Source organism: Lonchura striata, chromosome 16 (assembly GCF_046129695.1).
Source record: "Lonchura striata isolate bLonStr1 chromosome 16, bLonStr1.mat, whole genome shotgun sequence".
Classification (NCBI taxonomy): Eukaryota; Metazoa; Chordata; class Aves; order Passeriformes; family Estrildidae; genus Lonchura; species Lonchura striata.
Window position 1 is genome coordinate 15,861,031 of NC_134618.1, and position 22,065 is coordinate 15,883,095.

The 22,065-nt window shown below is 44.0% G+C and overlaps 2 protein-coding genes across 4 annotated transcripts in view; one reads left to right on the forward strand and one right to left on the reverse strand.

Annotated features, from left to right (window-relative positions):
• The first annotated feature begins 448 nt into the window (after positions 1-448).
• EPN2 (epsin 2) overlaps positions 449-22,065 on the forward strand; it is a 45,923-nt gene continuing 24,306 nt past the window's right edge. For 2 of the 3 annotated variants that reach the window (XM_021550221.3, XM_021550236.3), the window contains exons 1-2: positions 450-596; positions 21,100-21,873. In XM_021550221.3, the coding sequence (XP_021405896.2) occupies positions 21,279-21,873 (595 nt within the window). In that variant the 5' untranslated portion in view covers positions 450-596; positions 21,100-21,278. Of the gene's footprint in view, positions 597-6,610; positions 6,718-21,099; positions 21,874-22,065 lie in introns of all 3 variants that reach the window. The other variant, XM_077786902.1, reaches the window with a different exon arrangement.
• The window catches only part of B9D1 (B9 domain containing 1), a 55,378-nt gene continuing 37,218 nt past the window's right edge, over positions 3,906-22,065 (reverse strand). The window contains exon 8 of the mRNA XM_077786903.1: positions 3,906-3,915. The gene's annotated coding sequence lies outside the window, so the exon portion shown is untranslated. The remainder of the gene's footprint in view (positions 3,916-22,065) is intronic.

A 22,065-nucleotide genomic window follows, 5' to 3' on the forward strand; every position in this document is an offset into this window, starting at 1 on the left:
AATGAATTTGTACTTTTTGTCCCTGGCTCTTGGGGGATCTCTAGCCCTGAACCTGATCCTGAGGGGGATCCCCAAGTGCTCTCCTTCCATCAGAGCCAGCCCCGGACTCCCTCTAAGGCGTTCCCTGACCCATAAATCGGATTATTTTTTTAACGACAGCCTTCTTTTGTATTATTTCACGCAGATTTTTTGGAGGACCCCTGAGCTCTTTGAGCCCTGAGGGGCCTCCCCAGGCGTTGTCCCCTTCAGAGCCGGGGTGAGGCGGGGGGAAGGCGATCCTGCCTCGCTCCTCAGCGGCGCCCGGCTCCGAGGAGCCGCGCCGGGAGGGAGGGAAGGGAACAGGGAGGGAAGGGAACAGGGAGGGAGGGAAGGGAACAGGGAGGGAAGGAGGGACGGGCAGCGCCGCGTCCCCCCCACCCCGCCCTCAGCGCGGCCGCGCCTCGGGGCCGCGCGCGGCCGCCGGTTCCGCCTCCTCCGCCGCCTCCCCGCGGCCGCCGCCGCCATGTTGGATGGTGCGTGTGGGTGTCAAGCGCAGCCCGCGGCCGCCGGGACGCACCGGGACACACCGGGACGCCGCGCCCGCCCCGCGCCCGCAGGTCAGCGCGGCTCCGCGGGACGGGGAGGGAGGCAGCGGCGGGAGGAACGGGCGGGCAGCGCCGCCGCCTTTCCCCGGCGCGGGGAGGGCGCGGGAAGGGCCCCCGGGGGTCCCCGCGGGGAGGGCGCGGGGCCGCGGTCGCCCTTTGTTGTCGCCGGGGGGTGGCCGGGCGGGCGGCGGGGACGGGCCGGGCTCCCGCGGGCCCGGGGCTGGGCCTGGCTCCCCGAGCGGCCTCCCGGGGCTGCGGGGGATGGCCGGGCCTGCGGGCTCGGGGGGCTCCGCTCCGCCCGCTGCGACCCCCGCCCCGGCGCGGTGCACCTCCAGCGTGGCGGGGCGGGGGTTATTCCGTCGTATTTTCAGTAATAATCGTTGTTCGGGAGGTGTGTGATAATGGTTTTAATGGTTTTTAAGGGTCTTTTTATATAGGGGGTTTGGGCTGGATGATCTCCAGAGGTCCCTTTCAACCCTAATAATTCTGTGATTTTCTGTGATATTCTTTATCTCTCCCTGTATATATATTTACACCGATACATCCTTATATATATATACATATATACATATATGTACACACACATATATATACACATATACATATATACATATATACATATATATATATATATATATATATATATATATATATATATATATATATATATATATATATATGTATATATATTTTAAAAAATTTTACCTGCAGTACCTGTGATGCTAGAGATTAGGGTTGGGTAGTCAGCGAGCTGTATTGCGTTATTGCCGTGAAATATATTGAAACAGTAATTATCACAGGCTGCCCACAATGGAAGTCCCCTATTTTAAAGCCGTAAGGCTTTAATGTAAATGTTAAAATATTCATGTTAAGGTTTAAAGCTCTGAGGCTTTAAAACTGGTAGCGTTTGGTCTCAGTTTTATGGGTGTGTAATGCTTCCCCCTCCCCCTTCTCAAGTATGCCATCGACACTGATCTGAAAAGCCGAGTGAGATTTTAAATTTACAGCAGTTGGACGTATTTCTTGTTCTGATCTATTAAGAAAATAACCTGAATTGTCTACACGTTTATCCATTTGCAACAGGAGGCCTAAAAGACTTGTTGGGATTGTGAAGCTGTTGCAGATGTTACAGGCTGTAGAGTCTGACTTGAGGAGTTCAAAATGCAAATCAGGCCACGAGATTAAGTTTTATTATTCTCTCCACTGAAATACGTGTTTTATGGTAATACAGAATTCTTGCATAATTTCAGTGTGTTGCTGTGTTTTGTGAGACACAAGGTCATAGGAAATTGTATTGTTGGGGTGTGAAATGTGGGATGAATGATTTTTTTTAAAATCAGAAATATATTGTAATGGTATCTTTAGCAAAATGCAGCCTGTTTAGGAGTTACTTCTAAATATGTTTGTCTTGGCTGATTCTCAGATGTGTTATTTTTGAACAAACTCAAGTCTGGAGTTTTATTGGGAAGAATCAAAACTTTTGATAAATTTTCCTTTATAAGCCCGAAGTAATGGTAAACTAGCTCAACAGAATTTCAGAGATAATCTTACCCATATTAAATATTTAACTATGCTATCAAAAATGATCAAGCACAAATGACCCATGAACGTGCATTCCTGAAGGCGGATTCTGATAAGGCCAAATTGACTGTGGGTTCCATTTGAGGAAGTTTGACTTGGGGGTGCTGATTGTAACTTCCTCTATTCCATGAAGTTACTCTGCAACATTACACCTGTGTCACAACAGCTCTGTGACACAGCAGCTTGACTTTTACATCTGCTGAGAAATGGAAATGATTATCAGCTTTTAAGAAATGCAAGGCAGCACTCACAGCATCTTTGAATCCCAGAATGGGTTGGGTTGGAAGGGACCTCAAAGCTCATCCAGTCCCACCCTGTTATGGCAGGGACACCTTCCACTGTCCCAGTTTTTTCCAAAAAAGGTCCAGCCTGGCTTTGAACACCTCCAGGGATCCAGGGGTGGCCACAGCTTCTCTGGGAACCTGTGCTAGGGCCTCCCCACCCTCCCAGGGAGGAATTCCTTCCCAACATCCCAGCCAACGCTGCTCTCTGGCAGTGGGATGCCATTCCCCTTTGGCTGTCAGTCCAAGCCCTTGTGAATAAATATCCTCTCTCCAGCTTTCTCCACCTCTCCATGGACTTGTTCCCTAGGTAGAAGCTAAGCAGTGGTGGGTAATATTTGGGCTAAAAAAGTGCTGTTTATGAGTTACCTGATGGGTGTGGAAGGACCAGAGGAGAGACCCCCTGACTGTCAGGTAGCCTGGCTGGTGATGCTCATGTTGGTTTGTACTTGCATTATTCCTACAGTTACATTTAATGAAGAGTTCACAAACATCTGATGTCCAGTATAATGCGGGCAGCAGAAATGAATTCAGCTAGCACTGACCACATCATTATTTACATAACTGGTTAATCATGCTAGTTTTGTTCCAGCTGTCAGCCATTTGATTGCTTTAAAACTTGGAGCTTTTAAGAAGCCTCAAATCTTGGATCACTGCTGGGAAATGCCAAAGGCCTAATTTGTTACTTCATAAAAATGCTGATAGTCTCTCTTGATACAGAAATCAGGGTTTTGTTTCTGTGTTTTTTTTTTTTTCCTTTAGAGTGAGAGACAGCAATCATTAAATGATAATCAGTTTAGGGGAAATACATTAAAGAATAGTTATGATGTTCCTGATCTTGCTTTTCTTAGGTCTCATATGTGGGATGGGGAAATGACTCTGGCTTTTGCTTGGTGTAGAAGAATATAAGTTACTCTAATACCTTTCTTTAATGACTGGTACTCAGGAAGCAACTTCCCAATCTTCCAGGGCCATATTTGCAGAGTGCTAAAGTGTCTCTTGGGATGTTGCTAATAGAAAATGAAATGTGCCTGCTTTGTAGGAACGCCTGTAATGTTCTTTTCCCACTTTGCCTCGCTCTGATCTGTGCAGGGAAAATATCGAAACGTACCGGTATCCTGCTGGCTTAAGTGCTTCAAAGAACAGCAGGTTTTTGTGTGTTTCAGTAGCCTGGCTGCTCATTAAGAAGGCAGGAGACTCCATGGAGGAGAACAACATGGATTTCTGTCCTCTGGAATAAAACCTGCCGGGGCTGATTGTTGGTGTGCTAGCGTTGGTGTGCTCCAGGTTTGGTACAGACTGGCTGTGCTGAATAACAGACCCTAAAAAGCCTGAGTTAATCAGTTTAGCTGGTTGTTACAGGACTGCTTTCCTGTTCTGCATGGAGAAAGAATTCAGAATGGTTGAATGGGAGTGAATTCAGAGACTGTGGGCTTCAGGATGGATCTGGAACTCAGTGGCTGTTGGGCTGAGCCTCTCGGTGAATGGTGCAGCAGGTAGAAAGCTACAGGAAAACTGATATTCTTTATTTATCATTTTGCAAATAACAGTTTTGTCTCTGGTTTCCAAATTTGGGGTTTGCTTGGTTTTATGATGCTGCTCCAGACCATTGATAAAGGTGAAGTAGTTGGGTCAAAGGTTCTGTGGTGTTTTCAGTGGTTGTAGGCAGAGTTTAAGGAGAGTAGCTTAAGTTACCAAGATTGAGTTCTATGTAAATATCAAATAGTGGAGTTTGTATGAATAATGACACTAATTAGAAAATCACTATAGAAGTATTTGTATTTGTTGGTTGCACTGGAGATGTCTGCAGAATTCAGTTTGTAATTCACGATTGTGCCTTTCTATATGGAAATATAACTTTGAGTTATTATGCTAGCGAGATGCTTTTCTTCTGCATAGATAATTTTCAGCTCATTTTTCTGGTATTGTTACCAAAATTGAACTTGAATTGATCTCAGAGCCAATACCCCGTGTTACATTAATTGTTAATAGTGTGTTTCTCTGTTTCCTGTCACCCAGGGCTGTTAACATAAATGCCTCTAACTGGTGCCTCGAGCTTGTTCAAGGTCAGGCCTGGGCTGTTCACGCCTCCTGTGCCTTGGCTTGCCAGATCCAGCTCTGTGCAGGTGGGGTGGCAGCAGCTCAGGCTGGGACAGGTCCCTGCTGGCAGTGGGAGTGCAGCTGCCTCTGCTCTGGGACTGGGTAAAACCAGTCCCAGCCCAGGCCTGGCTGCAGCTCCGCCTTGGAGGCTCCCCTTATCTGTGTTTTATGCTGGAGGTGGCTGGGGGAGGTTTGAAGGAGTCTCAAACACACTCTTTGTTTTGTTGTTGTGATCCATACAAATTGTTCTCAAGGCATAGTTTTCCTTCCACCATCAGGAGTGGAGCTCCCTGAGCTGCCTTGAGTAATTAGCTGAAATTTGTGCATGAGACCTCTGCAGTTTCCTTCCACTCTGCTCCTGCCTTTCCTTCCATCCTGTTCCTTCCTATCCTTCCACTCTGCTCCTGCCTTTCCTTCCATCCTGTTCCTTCCTTTCCTTCACTCTGCTCCTGCCTTTCCTTCCATCCTGTTCCTTCCTTTCCTTCCACTCTGCTCCTGCCTTTCCTTCCATCCTGTTCCTTCCTTTCCTTCACTCTGCTCCTGCCTTTCCTTCCATCCTGTTCCTTCCTATCCTTCCACTCTGCTCCTGCCTTTCCTTCCATCCTGTTCCTTCCTTTCCTTCCACTCTGCTCCTGCCTTTCCTTCCATCCTGTTCCTTTTCCTGCCTTTCCTTGCACCCTGCCCCAGTCCCTGCTTCTCCTCCCAGAGCTTTTTTTGCCATGTTGTCTGCAGTACCTGAGCCTCTCATGTCACCATATAATAAATCCTGAATGCTCATGAGGTCCAGGAGAGTTTAGAGGGTGACCCAGGCAGGAGAAGGCCTCTGTGCTACTTCTGCAGGCTTGGGACAGACCTGGCTCTTTGAGGCTTTTTTGTTTCTCAGAATGCAGCACTCAGTGAACAATACTTGTACAAATTAAGTAATAAAGTATTTTTTGAAAGCTCAAAGCTGCTTATGAGTTTAAAACCATGCCGAACACCTTAGTTAGAGATGTTTTATGTTCATCCTACCATACAGAAATCTGAAGACTCCTTTGCCTTGTTTGCTTTTCAGTATTGCAGGAGTTAGAGCCAATTTTGGGGGCTGGAGTTTTAGAATTGATTACTTAAAATATGTGGTGGAGTCTTTGGGTCATGGCTAAAATTCAAGCAGCCAGACACTGATTTAATCTCTCTCCAGTATAACCTCACAGAGACTCCCCTGCCCTTCTGGAGATGTCACATAATGTGATGGCTTCTAAAATCCTAAAATCCACCTGGGGGTTTTCATTATTTAAAAGCAGAAACCCAGGCAGAGCAAGCTCCCTACTTCTGTTGGATGGGTTTGAGTTTTGCCACCAAGAAATTCTACAACACACGTGGTCCCCCTGCTAAGGAAGAATACCAGCCAGCATGGGTGACAGGGTACTAATGAGGCCTGGGATGTTCTTTTACATTTTTATCTTTATTCTCCCAAATCATATTAATTTCTAGACTTAACATCAATTTAGTAGTTTCTGAACCTTTGCAAGGGCAATGGTCTTTCCAGAGCTTTGCTAGAACAAAGACATTTTAAGAATCTTAATAGAGAATCGTATAATCTTATTACAACTGCTCCTGTTTAAATCACTTCCTTGTACTTAAATAACAATCTGTCACCAGCTATTTCTTGATTGTAGTTTTTGTCAGTTACAATTTATCCCCCTCCCTGGTTTGGTTGAATTTTTTTTTCCCCCTGATTGTGCAAGCTTAGGTTGGCAAAGCTCCTTCTTTCTCACACAGTTCTTCTGAGTCCACTGGGAGTAATTGCATGAGTAAACTGCTCACTGGTGTAAGAGTTGTGCAGTTCACAAGTAAAACCTTTGTGGGACAAACCCCACTGAAACAACTGATACAGACACTTCTGATATTCCTCATGGAGAGACCAAACAAAGTCTATTTAAAGGTAACTTCTTCCTCTGTGATGGCAGCACAAAAGAATCCCTCAGACACGTTTCCCTCGGGAGGTTCCTCGTGGGGGTGAGCAGACCCCAAGCATCACCTCAGTTCTGTCATTCTGATTTTTATTTATCTCTTTCTTTTTAGTGATGAGGATTTCTTCAGCCAAATCTGTTGACCCAGTTGCTGCTGAAGCTGCTTTTCTGCTGACTTTCAGCTCTGTTTGGACAGGGATGAGGCTTGTGACAACAGCAGTAAGGCAGAGATGTTTGCTCTAACCTATGAAATCAGGCAGAATTGAAGATCATTAATTAATCCTGATCTGCAGAGCTGTTCTAACATGCCTGTTCTGTGGTGGATGGTCAAGCACAGCGTGCTCTGCCACATGGTGCACGTAAAGGAGAGCACTTCAGTTGTTAGTTGGAAAACAGAACTTGAATATTTTTAATTATTCAATTAATTAATGAGAGAAACACCCTTCCATTTCGTGCCATTGCTGGATTGTGGCTGGTAATGTCTGGTTAGAGGTTCCTGATCAGGCATTACCCTGAATATTCAGATCCAGGGAAGATCTGATGCATCTTTAAAATGTCCCTACCCAGGTATTTAATTACTTGATGAAAACCTCTTTCTCTAATGACCACTGGAAAGCACAAACTCCCCTCTGTTGTATTATCTAATGAAATATTCGCCTTCTGAGCCTGTCCTGCCTTATTGCAGGGGTTTGATTGCTTCTTGCAGTGTTCTGCTGCTTGCAGTGATTTTTTTTTTTTTAAGGATGGAATGCTTATTACCTATGAGAAGTGTTACTATATTTTGCTGCTGTTGTTGAGCAGAGTTCATGAAGTTAGACTTTGTCTACCAATTTAGAAGAGTTTCTCAGAAAGTCAAGATAATGCCTCTGTTGGAATGTTTTCTGATAAACAGCATAGGTGACACAGACTACTTTTCTTAGGAGTATGCAAATGCAGATCAGAAGTCAATATTTAATACTGTCATTTTTTTTTCAATTTGTCTATATTTTTAAGGCAGAAATTTCTATCTGCTGCTCAGAAGAACAGCATGACTGTCCTTGCACCAGGCTATGATTGTGGCATTTCATACTTTTTCAGCAAAGCTGCTGCTCTCTGAAGATTTTATTGGTGCTTGGGTGACTCCTCTGAAAGATATTTATGTTTATATGTTTACTGGTTCTCTTGGGAAGCTTTAATAAGGAAGTAAAATACAGGAATGTTATAATTGGTTTGACTTGGCTTTCAGAATTCTTGCAGAGAAGCTGAAGTATAAAAGCTCAAGTACAGCAAAATCACTTTTAAACTGGTTTATTGCAGAGAAGCACTGAGGTAAATCATCAAAGGATTTTTAGTCTGCAAAACTGCTTAAGTGTTGTGTTTAAAATTTACAAATCGCTGACCCCTTTGTGAGACACTGAGACAGACTGAAATGTCTGGCTCTTTTTTACGTTTGACTACCTAGTGAATAATCTCCTTTTGCCTGGCCTGCTGCTTTAAACACACTGAGTGCTGCAATTGCCATTTTGGTGTCCGTCTGCCAACCAATAGTGGCTGCGTATATTTAATTTCATCATAATACGACCATAGGATGCCTCCAGGAGTATTTACATGGGCTTTAAAAGTCAGGATGTGTTGTATGGCTGGAGATGTGGAATTTCGGGGAGTGCTCTGTGTGATGGGAGCTCTGCTGAAATGCTGAGGAGTGAGGAGCAGCAGGAGAGTTTTGTAGCTTGTCTTTATTATTCTGTTTTTAATTTGCTTTTTGGGGGGGTCTGTTCTGCAGGAGATCAAGCAAAGTGTGAGCACATCTTTCACTCTGGAGGGGTGGGGGACCTGTTGATCTGGGGCTGGCTGGGATCCCTGGTTTTTAGTGCTGTTTGCTTTCAGGTGTGAGTGCAGGAAACACGCTCCAACATCCTGAATGCAGGAACACTTTTGTTCTCCATGCTCTGTGCAAAATTATGTCTGGATGCCTTGGCTTCCAGCCAGGCTTTTAATCTCTTCTTTTTTCTGTCAGCTTGGATAGTGTATATAATACTATAGTGCCTTTTCCTGTCCCTGGAAATGCTGATTTTTAGTTTTATTTTAAGAAGGATTTTCTTTTTCTTACTCTGAAGAAAAATAAACTTTAAAGGAGGAGGAAACTCTGTGCTTGGGGTTTTTTTTTTTCCTTTTTAATTTCTTGTTGTAGTTTATGCTTTATAGAAAGGCCTGAAATATGCTGCCAAAGCTTTCTCTCTTGTTTCACAAATACAAAATTTAGAAACGGGGCAGGGCAATGTGGGGAGGGGTGTCAAGGTAGTTTGGAGTGAGAGAAGGGGAGAATTAAAAACACATTCAGTGCACATGAAACAGATGTGCCTTTAGATGCCACAAGGCTTATTTTTCCATCCAGCTTGACCAGTCTTTTGTCAAAACTCCTATTTCAGCTATTTAAATAAAATACTATTTAATAATTAATAAAATATTACTTAAATAAAATTTCCTTTCATGGGAAAGCCCAGTAAAAGAGAATTAAGCCCCGCCTGCCATCCATGCTAAACAGATGCAAATCAGAGCCCCCTCCCTCCAGTTACCTCTTCTCTCCTCCTGGGTTTCATTGTTTTGATGAAAGCTGTTCTGGTGCCAACTCCCAGCCCAGAGGGCAGGTGAGAGGAATTAAAAAAATCCCGGATTCCAGCTCGGTGATTAACATATCTTTTGGAGCTTGTAATGTCATCTTTGCACACAAAACAAAGTCGCAGCAGCTTCACAGAGCAGAGGTTTGTCAGAAAGGCAAACATCAAAGCGGCAAGAAAAGAGGAGTTTATTTAAAATCTAGCAGAAAGACTTAAAACATTCGTGCTCACCTATGAGAGCTATTAAAAATTAAAAAAAAAGCCTTTGAAGGCGAGCATTAAAGATTTAATAGTATTAATTGAATTAAGCCGTGGGAGTTGAGGGTATGTAGACACATGTGTGAGTGTATGTTCTGAGACGGAATCTGTGTTAAGGCAGCAGAGTGCTGAGACCTCAATTAGCTGCCCTTGCTTTGTAAGGGCTACCTTAACAAACCTATTTTTTCGTGGCGTTAATTAGAGATGCCATTAGAACTGAGTGTAAACACAAGGAGGGGACTGGGAGAGATGGAAAATTCAGAGCCCACCAGCCTTGGCATCCCTGGGCAAGGCTAAGCAGGCAGAGTTGTTTCCAATCTACCTTTAAGGATAATTTGTTTATATCATTAAGGCTGATTTTATTTTTTTTTTTTTTTCAAGAATAGGTTCCTTTTCCTTTGTTGTGAGAACAGTAACTTAATACTGTTGTGCTCCAGCCACAGGTATGGGCTTTTTTTGGCAGCTAAACTTCCATGTTTCACGATAATTATTTTAAGACTGGCTGATTTTGGTAGCTTTTTAGCTTTTCTTAGGCATAAAACTTTCACTGTTAGGAAAACTTCTTGCTGGAAGAAGAAGTTCATAAATAGACACAAAAATACAAAAATAAAATCACAGTTCAGCGTGATTGCAGTAACCTGGTGTGAAGGGGATTTTGATGTGTTTTTTTTCTTTGCAAATCAAATACTCGATTTAAGGCTTAACATATTTGCATTATACATTAAAAAGCAGGAAAAAACCAAATCCTTGTATCATTTCTAGAAAGAAAGAGCACTGAAAGCTCCTTGCAAGCCTGCAGGTGGCTTGGCAAAGGAGGGACAGATCCAGGGGGAGCAGCTCCAGGAGGATTTGATGGCTGTGGGAATCCTGGTGTGGAGAGGCACCACCAGCCCCATCCAGAGGGATAACAGAGCTGAGGGAGAGCTCAATACATTCATTTTTCCTTCTTCAGGCTGCTGGCAGTGTGGGGAGGGTTGTGTGAGCCCTTCCTGCTGCAGATGTAGTTACCAAATGATTCAGCACGATGCCGTGCCCACGGACTGGAGCAATATTGATGAATTCATTACTGCTCTCTGATGGATGTTAATGGGCTTGAATTTCTTCTGTGCATTTGGACTAGGTGGAAAGCTCTTGAAAAAAAAAAAAAAAAAGAAAATGGAGCTGGGTGAGTTTTTAAGCCACTTTTGTGTTCTGCTTCTAAATCTAACGAGGGAATGTTTTTAATGACTTGCATGAAAACAATGGTCAAAACAATAATCACCAGGCAGCTCTGGGAGGGACAGGGAGGAGCAGTGCTCCACCAGGGATTTATTGCATTTTATTCAATATATCCCAAGCCACAGTCAGCTGCTTTGGAAACAGAGGCAGGTATTGCCTTTTCCATGTGGGTTCCTTAGGAGATGTCTGGAGTCCCAAGGCCATGCTCCAGTTGCTGCTTGCGGGGTATCAAAGCTGAGGGGTAGGAGATGTTCTCTGCAAGAGCTGACTGGGAGAAAATGACCTTTAATGAAGGAACAGGCACAGATGCTTTTGAGTAACAAGTCTTTGTCATCCTCTTTGAAATGAACAAGCTGCCTCCCACTCAAATAATTTTCCGTCTAAATATCCAGAATAGATAAAAGAGTAGGTAGGATTTTACTGCTGGAGGATGAATTCAGAAAACTTGAGGAATTGTTATGCTGACAGCTGAAAATTTCTGTATATCTGCATAGGAGAATGTGGGATTCACTGGCATTTTCAAACTAGATTTTCTTTTTCCTAATTCCACAAAAATCAACAAAATAATAATAAAATAATAACAAATATTTTAATTGTTGATCAAGCATGACTCTTTTTTGTGCATGAGTGAAGGAACTGGAAAGTCTGAAGCAGAAAAGACAAAAACCTTATGTCAAATGTGCTGATATTAAAAAAAAAAAAATCTTTAAGTGATTCATTTCCATCAAAGCTGAACTTAAAAATATAGCTCAGAATCAGGAACTAGGGCACCATAGAAGTTGACCAAAAGCGAATTATTTTTATATTATTCAATATCCTTGAGTTCTAGTTCCTGGGAGCCAGAATGCAGTGTAGGTCCAGGGTGCTGGTGGCACAGCTGGGACCTCTCCTCTGGAATTGCACCTGCCAAGGTGGTGGTGCTGGACACGTTAGACAGGTCTGAGGGGAAGAGGGAGGAGAGGTGGGTTGGTTTGGGAAGGATTTTGGAAACTGTGGTGTGTACAGTTTGAAAAGATAGGGAAGAGTCAGAGGGAAAGCTGAACATTTGGTGTTGCAGGACAGAGCTAAAATCGGGTGGGAAAAGGATAGGGCTAAGATATAATGAAATTTGGTAATTTGGAGAGTGAAGGACCAAATTTCCTCCTTCTCTGTGACCATCTTCAAGGTGGAGTTGCTTTGTTCCTAGGCAGGAAAAGGAGATTTCCCAGAGCCTCAGTCTGCAGTCCTTGCACAGTCACCTGCTGAACCAAGTCCCAAACCTAAAACCATCAACTTCTCCAGTTTGAGCTTCCCAGGTGCAGCTTTGTCCAGTGAGCTGTAACTGGAGACTGCTGTTGAAATGCCTGGTGCTCCCTTATTTGGGGTGTTCTTTAGAGTAATTAGAGTGACCTTGGTATTAATTGGTTGGGCCAGCCCTGCCTGTCCCCCTGCCTGCCCCGCTGTGTGGGATCAGCTCGCCGGAGCTGTTCCACCTGTGGCTCCGGTGTGGGGCAGAGTGGAGAGGCAGGAGCTGGAAAATCCCATCCTCACTTCTCTGAACCCCACTGCTGGGCAGCAAATCCTGCTCTGGAACCCTGGCCTTTGGCCAGAACGTTCCTGCAGGGAGGATTTTGGGATGTTTCTCCTACTTTGCAATCTTACAGCAGTTTATTCCCAGAACGGCTTGGGTTGGAAGGGACCTTAAAGCTCATCCAGTTCCACCCCTGCCCTATCCATGGCAGGGACACCTTCCCCATTCCCAGGCTGCTCCAAGCCCCATCCAACACCAGGAACACTTCCAGGGATCCAGGGGCAGCCACAGCTTCCCTGGGAGTCTGTGCCAGGGTCTCCCCACCCTCCCAGGGAAGGATTTTCTGCTGAACTCCAATCTCATGAGCAGACAACTCTTGTACCTGAATTTCTGAGCTTTAAAGCAATCTGATGTTGGTACCAGCTCTGATAGTTGAATTAAGACATTATGGTGACTTTTTAAGATGATTGTGCAAAATCTGGCGAGGGAAGGCACTTGAAATTTTATGCTATGAATGGACATTGATGAATGTAAGTAGGATATTAAATCAATCTCTGTTTTCTTTGTAGGCTTGTAGTTTGTGCTGGCAGGAAGCACACTTAATTAAAATGGAAAAAATAGTGTTTGGATGTATGGACAGGTATTTCTTGGCATCTTGTACTTCTTGAACAATCCTTTTCATGCCATCCATGTCATAAAATAAAAGTATTAATCCTTCAGTTTCTACCAGTAGTACCATGGAGAGTTAAAGTGTTTTTCCCCCCTAATCTTTGTCATGGTGAGTATTTGCCTGTGGCCTGCTGAGTGTTTTTATGTGGTTTCATGTCTGGTGTGTGTAGGAGGATGGGAGAAACTGCACTTGGTGACGTTTATTTCATATCAATAAAAGTGCAAAATCAATTCAGATAATGAAATCATTGGGTAATTTTAAGGAGCAGATATCTTCCCAAAATATGGAGTCTGATACATGAGCACACATCTAGGTGAATATGAATTTTAAATATTGCAGTTCTATAGGAAAGCACTGGGGTTTAAAGAAGGGAGCTGACATTTTGTGCTCTTGTACTTTTTGCAGTTCTTTCTGTGTTCAGGGAGATCTGTGAGGGCCTGAGCAGGTGCCTGTCACCCCATAACAGCCCCAGTGACAAGGCTGGACTTTTCTAATTAGTAGTAGATTCTAAGGCACATTCTCTGGCAAGAAAATTGGATATCCTCTTCCTTTCCAAAAGGAAAATGTGAAAGGAGAGAAGTGTTTCCTACTGCCCTTAATTCAGTTGAAAATAGAATTCAGGCATACTTGGTAAACTGAATTTATTTCACGTTGTTACCTTTCAGTCAAGGCACACATTGGGTGGTCTTTTTTTTCCTCCTCAATTTGTGAGAAAACAGATGAAATTATTTCCTTGAAGCAGGTAATCCCCAGAGAACAAATTCCTCCGGGAAGTTTGGGGAGGTATTTTCATTGCCCTGTTGGATTAATTTGCATTTGGCATTTCTGCTTCCGTGTGTAATGGCCTGGCTTCACACTGGTAATTCTGCAATGTTCTGATATTCACTGCACACCTGCTGAATGGAGAATAAATGGAGATGTGCCCATGTCAGACAACACCCTTTTCCTGACCCAGAAATGGGGTAACTGAGGGGCATTTTAAAAACTTCTGTTCCATTTTCAGTCTCATGAGAAAGGTGAGACAATACAGGTGTTATAATTCATGCCACCACAATCAGAAGCCAGTTATTTCCTCGTTACAATACCCTAGAAGTGTTTCTTGGTCTATCAGCTTTTGTCACACCATGCTGTAAATGCCTTAAAGCAAATCATCTAAAATTACCCCTTGTGGGTCCTACTACAGTGCATCTTTCATAGCTCTATTTCTCCAAAGTATTTAGTCTTAAATACTAGTCTTAAATTTAGTCTTAATATTCTGCAAAGTCTTTTATCTTGTCATGGAAAGCCAATCAGCCAATTTAGATTGATCAATAATGTCTGAAACAAACAAAAAAAATATTCTCAAAAAATTAGGAAGTGACTAACTACCAAAAAAACCACATCAAGCCTACAAACATGCCCACAGTACAGGTGGCACTGTGGGTGACACTTGACCTGGCAGTAGAAGGAGGAATGTGTTATTTTTAAAGAGCTGTTGTTAAAGCCTCGTAATCCTAAAATTAGATCCCAGTGCAGGTTGGATTTGGGTCGTGAGTGATGAGCTGCAGGTCTGGCAGAGCTGTCCCCTCTCCCAGCCCTTCAGAGCACATTTGCAGCCACCCTGTCGATGATTCCAGCTGCAAGGACCAGGGGATTGGGGGTGACAAAAACCCACAAGGGCCAGGGGAGCTGGGGTGACAAAAACCCACAAGGGCCAGAGAGCTGGGGGTGACAAAAACCCACAAAGGTCACTGGAGTTGGGGGTGACAAAGCCCCAGAAAGGCCAGGGGACTGGGGGTGACAAAAACCCACAATGGCCAGGGGACTGGGGGTGACAAAAACCCACAAAGGCCACTGGAGTTGGGGGTGACAAAAACCCCACAAAGGCCACTGGAGTTGGGGGTGACAAAGCCCCACAAGGGCCAGGGGAGCTGGGGGTGACAAAAACCCCACAAAGGTCACTGGAGTTGGGGGTGACAAAACCCACAAAGGTCACTGGAGTTGGGGGTGACAAAACCCTACAAAGGTCACTGGAGTTGGGGGTGACAAAGCCCCACAAAGGCCACTGGAGTTGGGGGTGACAAAAACCCCACAAAGGCCACTGGAGCTGGGGGTGACAAAGCCCCACAAGGGCCAGGGGGCTGGGGGTGACAAAGCCCCACAAGGGTCAGGGGGCTGGGGGTGACAAAGCCACAGCAGCTGTGGCTTGGCAGGTCCCAAAAGGACATGGCCAGGTGGTGCAGCTGTGTGAGGCAGGTTAGAGATTTGCTCCTCACCCCCCTTTCCCATTCACTCTTAGAAATGAGCTCCCCATGGAGCTCAAATCCTGGGAATTTGAGGAGACAAGGAGTAACAAAAGGTGGGATGGAGAAAACAGAACCAGATTTGTGTCTGTAAATCTCTTTTACAGCTAAAAGTCTCCTCAAGCTGGAGCTCCTTTCCCTCAGTGAGGCTGAGACAGGACTGTAAAACCAGTGCAGAATCAAACCTTGGCACTCATGAATATGCATAAATTTGAAGGAGATTTATCTTTCACCATTAACTCTTTAAATAAAGAAATAATTTGGCCACCTGCTGTCTGTGAAAGCTGACCTTGTTCTCTCATTTGTAAAAGGGAGTGGAAAGCTTCCAAAACTTTGAATTTTGAACCATTTCCTCTCCTCAGAAATTACACTGAAGACAAGCATTTAAGATGTGAAAAATGGAACTGAAACCTTTCATCTGGAGTTAACCCTGTTCTCCAAACCCTTTGCCAATCTGTATTTGTAACTCGTTTCCTAAATAATTTTGAAGGTTGAGGAAGGGCATTGATGGGAATTTCAGGCTCTTAATTTTGCTGTTTTATTCCCATGAATTGCTGTTTTCTCTGCTGTAGAATAGCAAAAGAGAGCTAATAAGTGTTCTGCTTGTTGGCCTTTCTGTGCAGTGCCAAGTGTCTTCTCTCAGTCCTCCTCTCCTCCAAGTGGCCACGATGCACAGTTGCCCCTTTTCCTGTTTGGTTTTGGGAGCAGTGTTAGGATTGCAGTTGAATATTGTATCCTAGGCAGGGTAATGGCACCCTCTGATCAGCCAGTTGTTCTCTGAGAATAATTTATGCAAAGAGAAAAAAAAAAAAATCAGAGAATTAGTTAAGTTTGAAAATCTGTCTAGCAGTGTGAATTTACTATAAGAAAAATGGAGTTTTTCTGCAATATATTCCTGATGAAGGTTTGTGCTTGGATTTTTTCTGATTTCTGAGCTGTTTGTGGAAAACGAGACTTCCTAAAACACAGTGGGCTTGGATTTAGACACACAACGAGCCATCCCAGGAAAAGCAGGATGTGAATTTTGGGTCAGGCAATGGGAATCCTTTTTCTTTGCCATAAATAGGAGCTGGCTTCTCACTGGGATTGGGGCTGTGTGTGCAGGTGTGGTGTCGGTGTCTGTCTGTCAGCACATGGCAGCAGCTTCTCTGAGCCTGATCCTTGCAGATGGGTAAGAATTCCCTGATTTATGCTGGAGTACAGGTCCCTGAGCATCACCTGCCTCTGTCTTTGCAGCCTGATAGCAGGGAGAGCAGATCTCTGTGTATTCCCACCGGAGAGGGGAGGCAGCAAGGCTGGGATACTTTCATGTGGATTTGATGTCTGCAGATTCAGATCACAGACTGACTGAATTAATAACTATTTTCCAAACCTTCCCTTTCATGCATGTGACTTACAGTAAATGTCTAATCTAAGGATATATATTGTCTGTAATACTGTTAATTAAAATTTTATGCATGTGTCAGGTGAACTCCTGATGTTTAATGTTAATTTTCACACTTGATATTGAAGGCTTTTCCTTTATTTTTGGTGCATGCTTAACTGGGCTATGCAGATATTTACCTTCAGGCTGATATGAAGGGCATTTTATCAGTGCAGACAAATCCTGGTTGGAGTTTTACATTCCAGAGGTGTGAATGGATTCTGCTGAAAGCCTGTCTATAGGTGGATTTGTGGGGCTGTTTGCTTTGAACTGAATTCATGAAGAGTTGTGGCTTGGCCTTGGTTCTGTGTTAGTCTCAGCAAGTTAAAAATGTTCCCTCATGCAGATTTCATTCACTGAGCTTCATCTCTTGTGAGAGAGATGAGGAGTTCAGGCAAGAATTTCTTCTGTCTGCACGTTGTGTGTAGGAAAGCACCAGGAGAATTCATGATTTGTGTAATGGAAGTGCTGGAATAGGGAAAAGGGCATGGGGTGTTTCCCTCCAGCTTAGCCCTGGTAACACAGGTAAACTTCACTTTCTTGTCTGCACATCTGTTTGCTTTGCCATTTGGAGATGTCGAGGTACTCAAAATCAGAGCAAATGGCTTGTAGGGACCAAGAGCAAAAATGAGGAAGGCTCCCCAAGACTGAACTGTTTAACTTTCACAGAAATCTGCTCAAGCCTTTTTCCTGCTAACCAGAAACAGCTTTAATCAACTGGTCTCACTTTCTGCTTTCTTTGCAACTCTGCTGTTAAAAATGGAAACTCACATTTTTGCTGAAGTTGCAAGTGCATTGTGCTTCCTTGTGGTTTGTTGTGAGAAGTTAATTCACTGAGGTCTCTGGGAAAAAAAAATCTAAACTTTCTGTGTAAGAATTTGTTAGAATGTGTTAGAAGCCGTTCCTCACTTTTATGCAGTTGGGGTGTTTGGCTTTTTGATCTGTTTAATGGTAAAAGAGGTTGTTGTGGTGCTTCAAGATTTGGAATAATACAAGAAAAGCCTTCCATTGTTTGGTGAGGGAGCAGAGGGAGTAAAGCAGGGACAAAACCAGAGCTCTAAGGTGAGGGTCAGTCCCACTGGAGTGTTGGTGCAGCATTGGTGAGGGGAACAGCAGCTCCATCAGCTTTTCATCCTGGCATCCCCTGGGTGTTCATTATGAGGTTTAGAGCAAGTTGGTTTTTATGGGCTATGAGTAGAATAAGATGAAAGCATGTCCATCAAGAAAAGGAAAAAACAAGCCTTAATGTTTCTCTCATTGAAGGCCTTGGTTTTCAGGACTCAGAGATGAAGAATTCCTCACCGCTGATGGATTGATGGGTTTTGAGTCTGTTACAGAACAACAAGTGGAATATTTAATTTTCTGGAAGTGTGGAAATTGCTGGTTTCTCTTTACCCAGTGTGTTCTCTCCTGTGTTTGCTCTGGGATTGTTTTTCCAAAGTGCTGCTCCAGACTTAGAAAAGCTTCCAAAAGAGTTCTTCCTTTGGTTTCTTCTCCAAAACCAAGTGCCTGCTTTCCTAGTGGGATGTAATTGGGAGGGAATGAAGGCTCTTTGCTCTGTTTTTTTAGACTTTGACAGCTTTGTGTTGCATTTAATCAGCTCCAGAAGTGATCCAGAGTTGGGTTGTTTTTACTCATCTTGCAGAACTTGGGAGACTTAGAGTATTTTTCCTGTGCTTTTGTGTAAAAATGGCTGGATTTGGTGTGAGAGAGAGAAAAGGGAAGCAGTCTTGTATTCTTCAGGGACTTTTACATGTGAGGTATTAAAATTATTTTTCCAAAAGCCTGTGAAGTTGTAAAGTAAGAAACTTTTCTTTGACTGGGGAGGTACACACCGATGAGGCACCTGCTCCTGTAGTGTACTTGTAAAAAGATTTTGGGGAGGCCTCTCATCCCTGGCCTTGAAAGAAATAAAACTTCCATTAGGCACGAATGTTTTTCGTAGATTTGCAGTGGGTTAAAGGACAGGAAGTGGGGTTAGGAGTAAATGTTGGTTCTCATGGGGAAGGGCTCTGAGATAGTGAGATCAGCACTCACTGGTCAGTGCTCTTGCAAATACTCCCTTTAGCAGACTGGCCCGAAATAGTAAGATGGCTAAATTGAAACAAATTAGTCAAATTGAATTTAATCTTGAATTGAAAGGAATGATGAAAGATTGAGACCTGCTGAGGGGTAAAGTGGCAGGTGAAGTGCACAGGGAGAAGAAATGTGCACTAGAAGAACAACTCCCAAGGGACGCGTGGAATTTTAGGAAGTATTTGATACATGGGGAGTGCTAAGCAGTAAATGATTTGTGCTGTGATATAAACTTCTGTTGCTGCCAAATCTGAAATGCAGAGTGCTGGGAACTGTGTGTATCCCAAGGAAACAGAGTTTAATCTGTGCATGGAAAGACCACAGGCATGATGGAGATATGGAGAAGCTTCCAAGTAGCCTGAATTTCAGAAAACCTCAGCTCAGAAGGAGTTGGCCAATTCCCATAAAACCATGAGGGACATAAAGAAGCCCAAGGTGATGTTTTCTTTCTCAGAAACCCGAAGGAGTTGTTAGTTCATTGTGGCACTGTGGTTGTACCTGCTGAGGGTGTCACAGGGAGCTCAGGTGGCTTCCAGAGGGAGTGGGAGAGGCCAGTGTGCCCATGCTGGCATCCAGGGTGTCCCACTTGCTGATAATACAAGGGAATATGAGGAATACAAGGGAATAATCTCAGGCTCTTTGCACAAGGATTTGTGTCTGAGGATCTCAGGCTTGGTGGACTCCTAATCCAGCTGGTTTAGAAGGTTTTGTAGCTCTCCTGGGTTTGATTTGTCATGTTATTCATTGCTTTTCTGGTTGAAAAAGCTCAGTTTTTGTGGGAGGATTGGATTCTTCTGCTCTGGGATCTGTATAATCATCAGAATTCTGTCCATGGTTCCCTGGCACTTGGATCCTGTGGTGCCTCCAGCTGCAGGAGCTCCTGCCTGCAGCTGCTCCCAGCTCAGTATGACCTTCCAGATCCCCTGGATAACTGGTTTCAGCTTTGCTGGGAACTTGCCTAACCCATTCTTGGCAAAAAGAAATGGCTTAGGCTAAGTAAAATATACATTGTGCTTTTTCTGTTTAATTTTTATTGTTTCCTCACCTTTTAGAAGTCATACATTAGAGAGGGATCACAGGGGCAGGTGAGCCAACAGATCTGGGCAATGTAAAATTCCAGAGTGAATGAACAGTCATGGAATGTTTGTGTAGCATCAACATTATCGAATTCTGGGTTTGATCCATACAGAATTTAAATGTCCCAGGAGATGCCCCTTTTTATTCCTGCTGCTGTTATCCATCTCCTCTCCTACAGCTGGTTCTAAATATTGGGGCATATATATAACACCAGGGGCATGAAGTTTACCTGAAGTTTAGTGTTGGTCTCATTCAAAGTCAATCTTCCATCATGTCATAAGAGGCTTTTGTTCTGCCAAAAATCAACTTTAGTGGAAGAATATCAAAGAAAACAACTCATTAGGTGTGTTCTGTGGTAACTTAACCTGCCCAGAAAGGTTTCCAAGGAAGGGAATTTGTCTTTATGCTTAAAAAAAACCATTACAGACCTGTGCTGACATTGAATTCTGCTTCCATTCCAAATGGCACTGTGGTAATTTGAAGAATGATAACAATGTCAGGTTTGAAATCTGTGCTGTCCTTGTTTCCAGTGTCTCTGTGAGGGATGGAGTTGGTTCTTGGGAGTGTTTGGAGGAGCATTATTAAAGGCCATGTGGATGGACATCTCTGTGACCGTGGCCAGCTCAGTTCCAGAGTCCCTGCTCAGTGTTTGTGCCACTGGTGGCTCTCAGGGCTGCTCTGTGCTCATGGAATGGCCAATCTGCCAGTTTGCTCAAGTAATTTATTCCAAAGCTTAATAGGCCTCTGTTTACTTGAAACAGTGACCTTAACTAAAGAACTGACACTGCTTTCCAGCTCCACAGCTTGTCCTTGCCTTTTCTTGCCAATCATTTTGGCTTTACAGTTCCATTCTCATAGAATTAAAAATTCCTTGGTGCTGTACAAAGGACACACAGAGCAGAAAGTGTGGTTCTGCTGAGTGTTGTCAAATGAACAAAGTAAATGCATTTGGGAAAAAACAATTCCTTCTAATCTGCTTATCATGAAAGGTCACCTTGAGTTGGAGTATGTTGGGCCACAGGATCTCTGTCCTGAGACTGAGAGGGCTTTAAACTACCCAGGGTTTCAGAAGTGGCCTGGTGGATTTTTTGGAAATTTCCCCGTTCTCTCTGGATGCAGATTCCTACTGTTAGAGGGCTGAACATGGAATTTCTCACGTGGTTTCATCTGAGCTCTGTAATTTAAAGTTCTAGGTAGTTTTTATGTAGAAAAATAAGTCTTCAGGTTGGATTTTGTTTCTGGTTTGCTTTTAAAATTTTGCCTTTGTATCACTGTGATTGTCTTCTTGCTTTTGTTTTGCTCAGCATTTCAGGTTATTAATCTTAAATGTTTAATGTGACTCGTGAGAAGAACAAATTGTTTTCAAAATCCGAAGAAATTTGAGGAGGAAAAAATTAATCTAGGAAAATTTCTCCCAAGTGTGTGTGGCTTGCTGGCTGTGCAGAACAATCAGACCCAGCTAACCTGCTTTGTTTTCTTTCCTCACTCAGGTCATGATTTTCATTTTCTCCTGTCATTCTCTTGAGGAGAGGAAATGATTGTAGTGGAACGTGTCACAAACACGCCACTGCTCCGGAGCCTTCGCAGTTCAGAAACGTTCCTGGAAGAGCAAATTTAGCCCTTTGCTGTTTGTGTTGTGGAATCTGTCTTGGAAAAAAGGGAAATAAAAATGACGACTTCGTCTATCCGACGGCAGATGAAGAACATTGTGAACAATTACTCAGAGGCCGAAATAAAAGTTCGGGAAGCGACCTCAAATGACCCCTGGGGTCCTTCCAGTTCGTTGATGACTGAAATAGCAGATCTGACCTACAATGTTGTGGCCTTTTCTGAAATTATGAGCATGATCTGGAAACGACTGAATGACCATGGCAAGAACTGGCGACACGTCTACAAGGCCCTCACTCTCTTAGATTACCTGATTAAAACTGGGTCCGAGAGGGTGGCCCAGCAGTGTAAAGAGAATATTTTTGCTATCCAGACGTTGAAAGATTTTCAGTACATCGATCGAGATGGGAAAGACCAGGGCATCAACGTGAGGGAGAAATCCAAGCAGCTGGTGTCCCTCCTGAAGGACGACGAGCGCCTCAAGACGGAGAGGGCCCAAGCCCTGAAGACCAAAGAACGGATGGCTCAGGTGGCCACTGGGGTGGGCAGCAACCAGATCACCTTTGGCCGAGGCTCCAGCCAGCCCAACCTGTCCACCAGCTACTCAGAGCAGGAGTATGGAAAGTCTGGAGGATCCCCAGCATCCTACCATGGCTGTAAGTACAAACACACCCCAAGGTGTTCATCCTTTCCTCCGGAGGGCTGCTCTTGGGGGTGGGAGAGTGGAAATGCTGCCTGCAAGGAGAGCTGGGATCTCTGTGGGTCTGCTGCTGCTGCTGATGAGGGTCATGCTGTTGTGGGTCTCTGCTGTTGATGCCTCTGCAGATGCCTGGGTAAATATTTGCTAC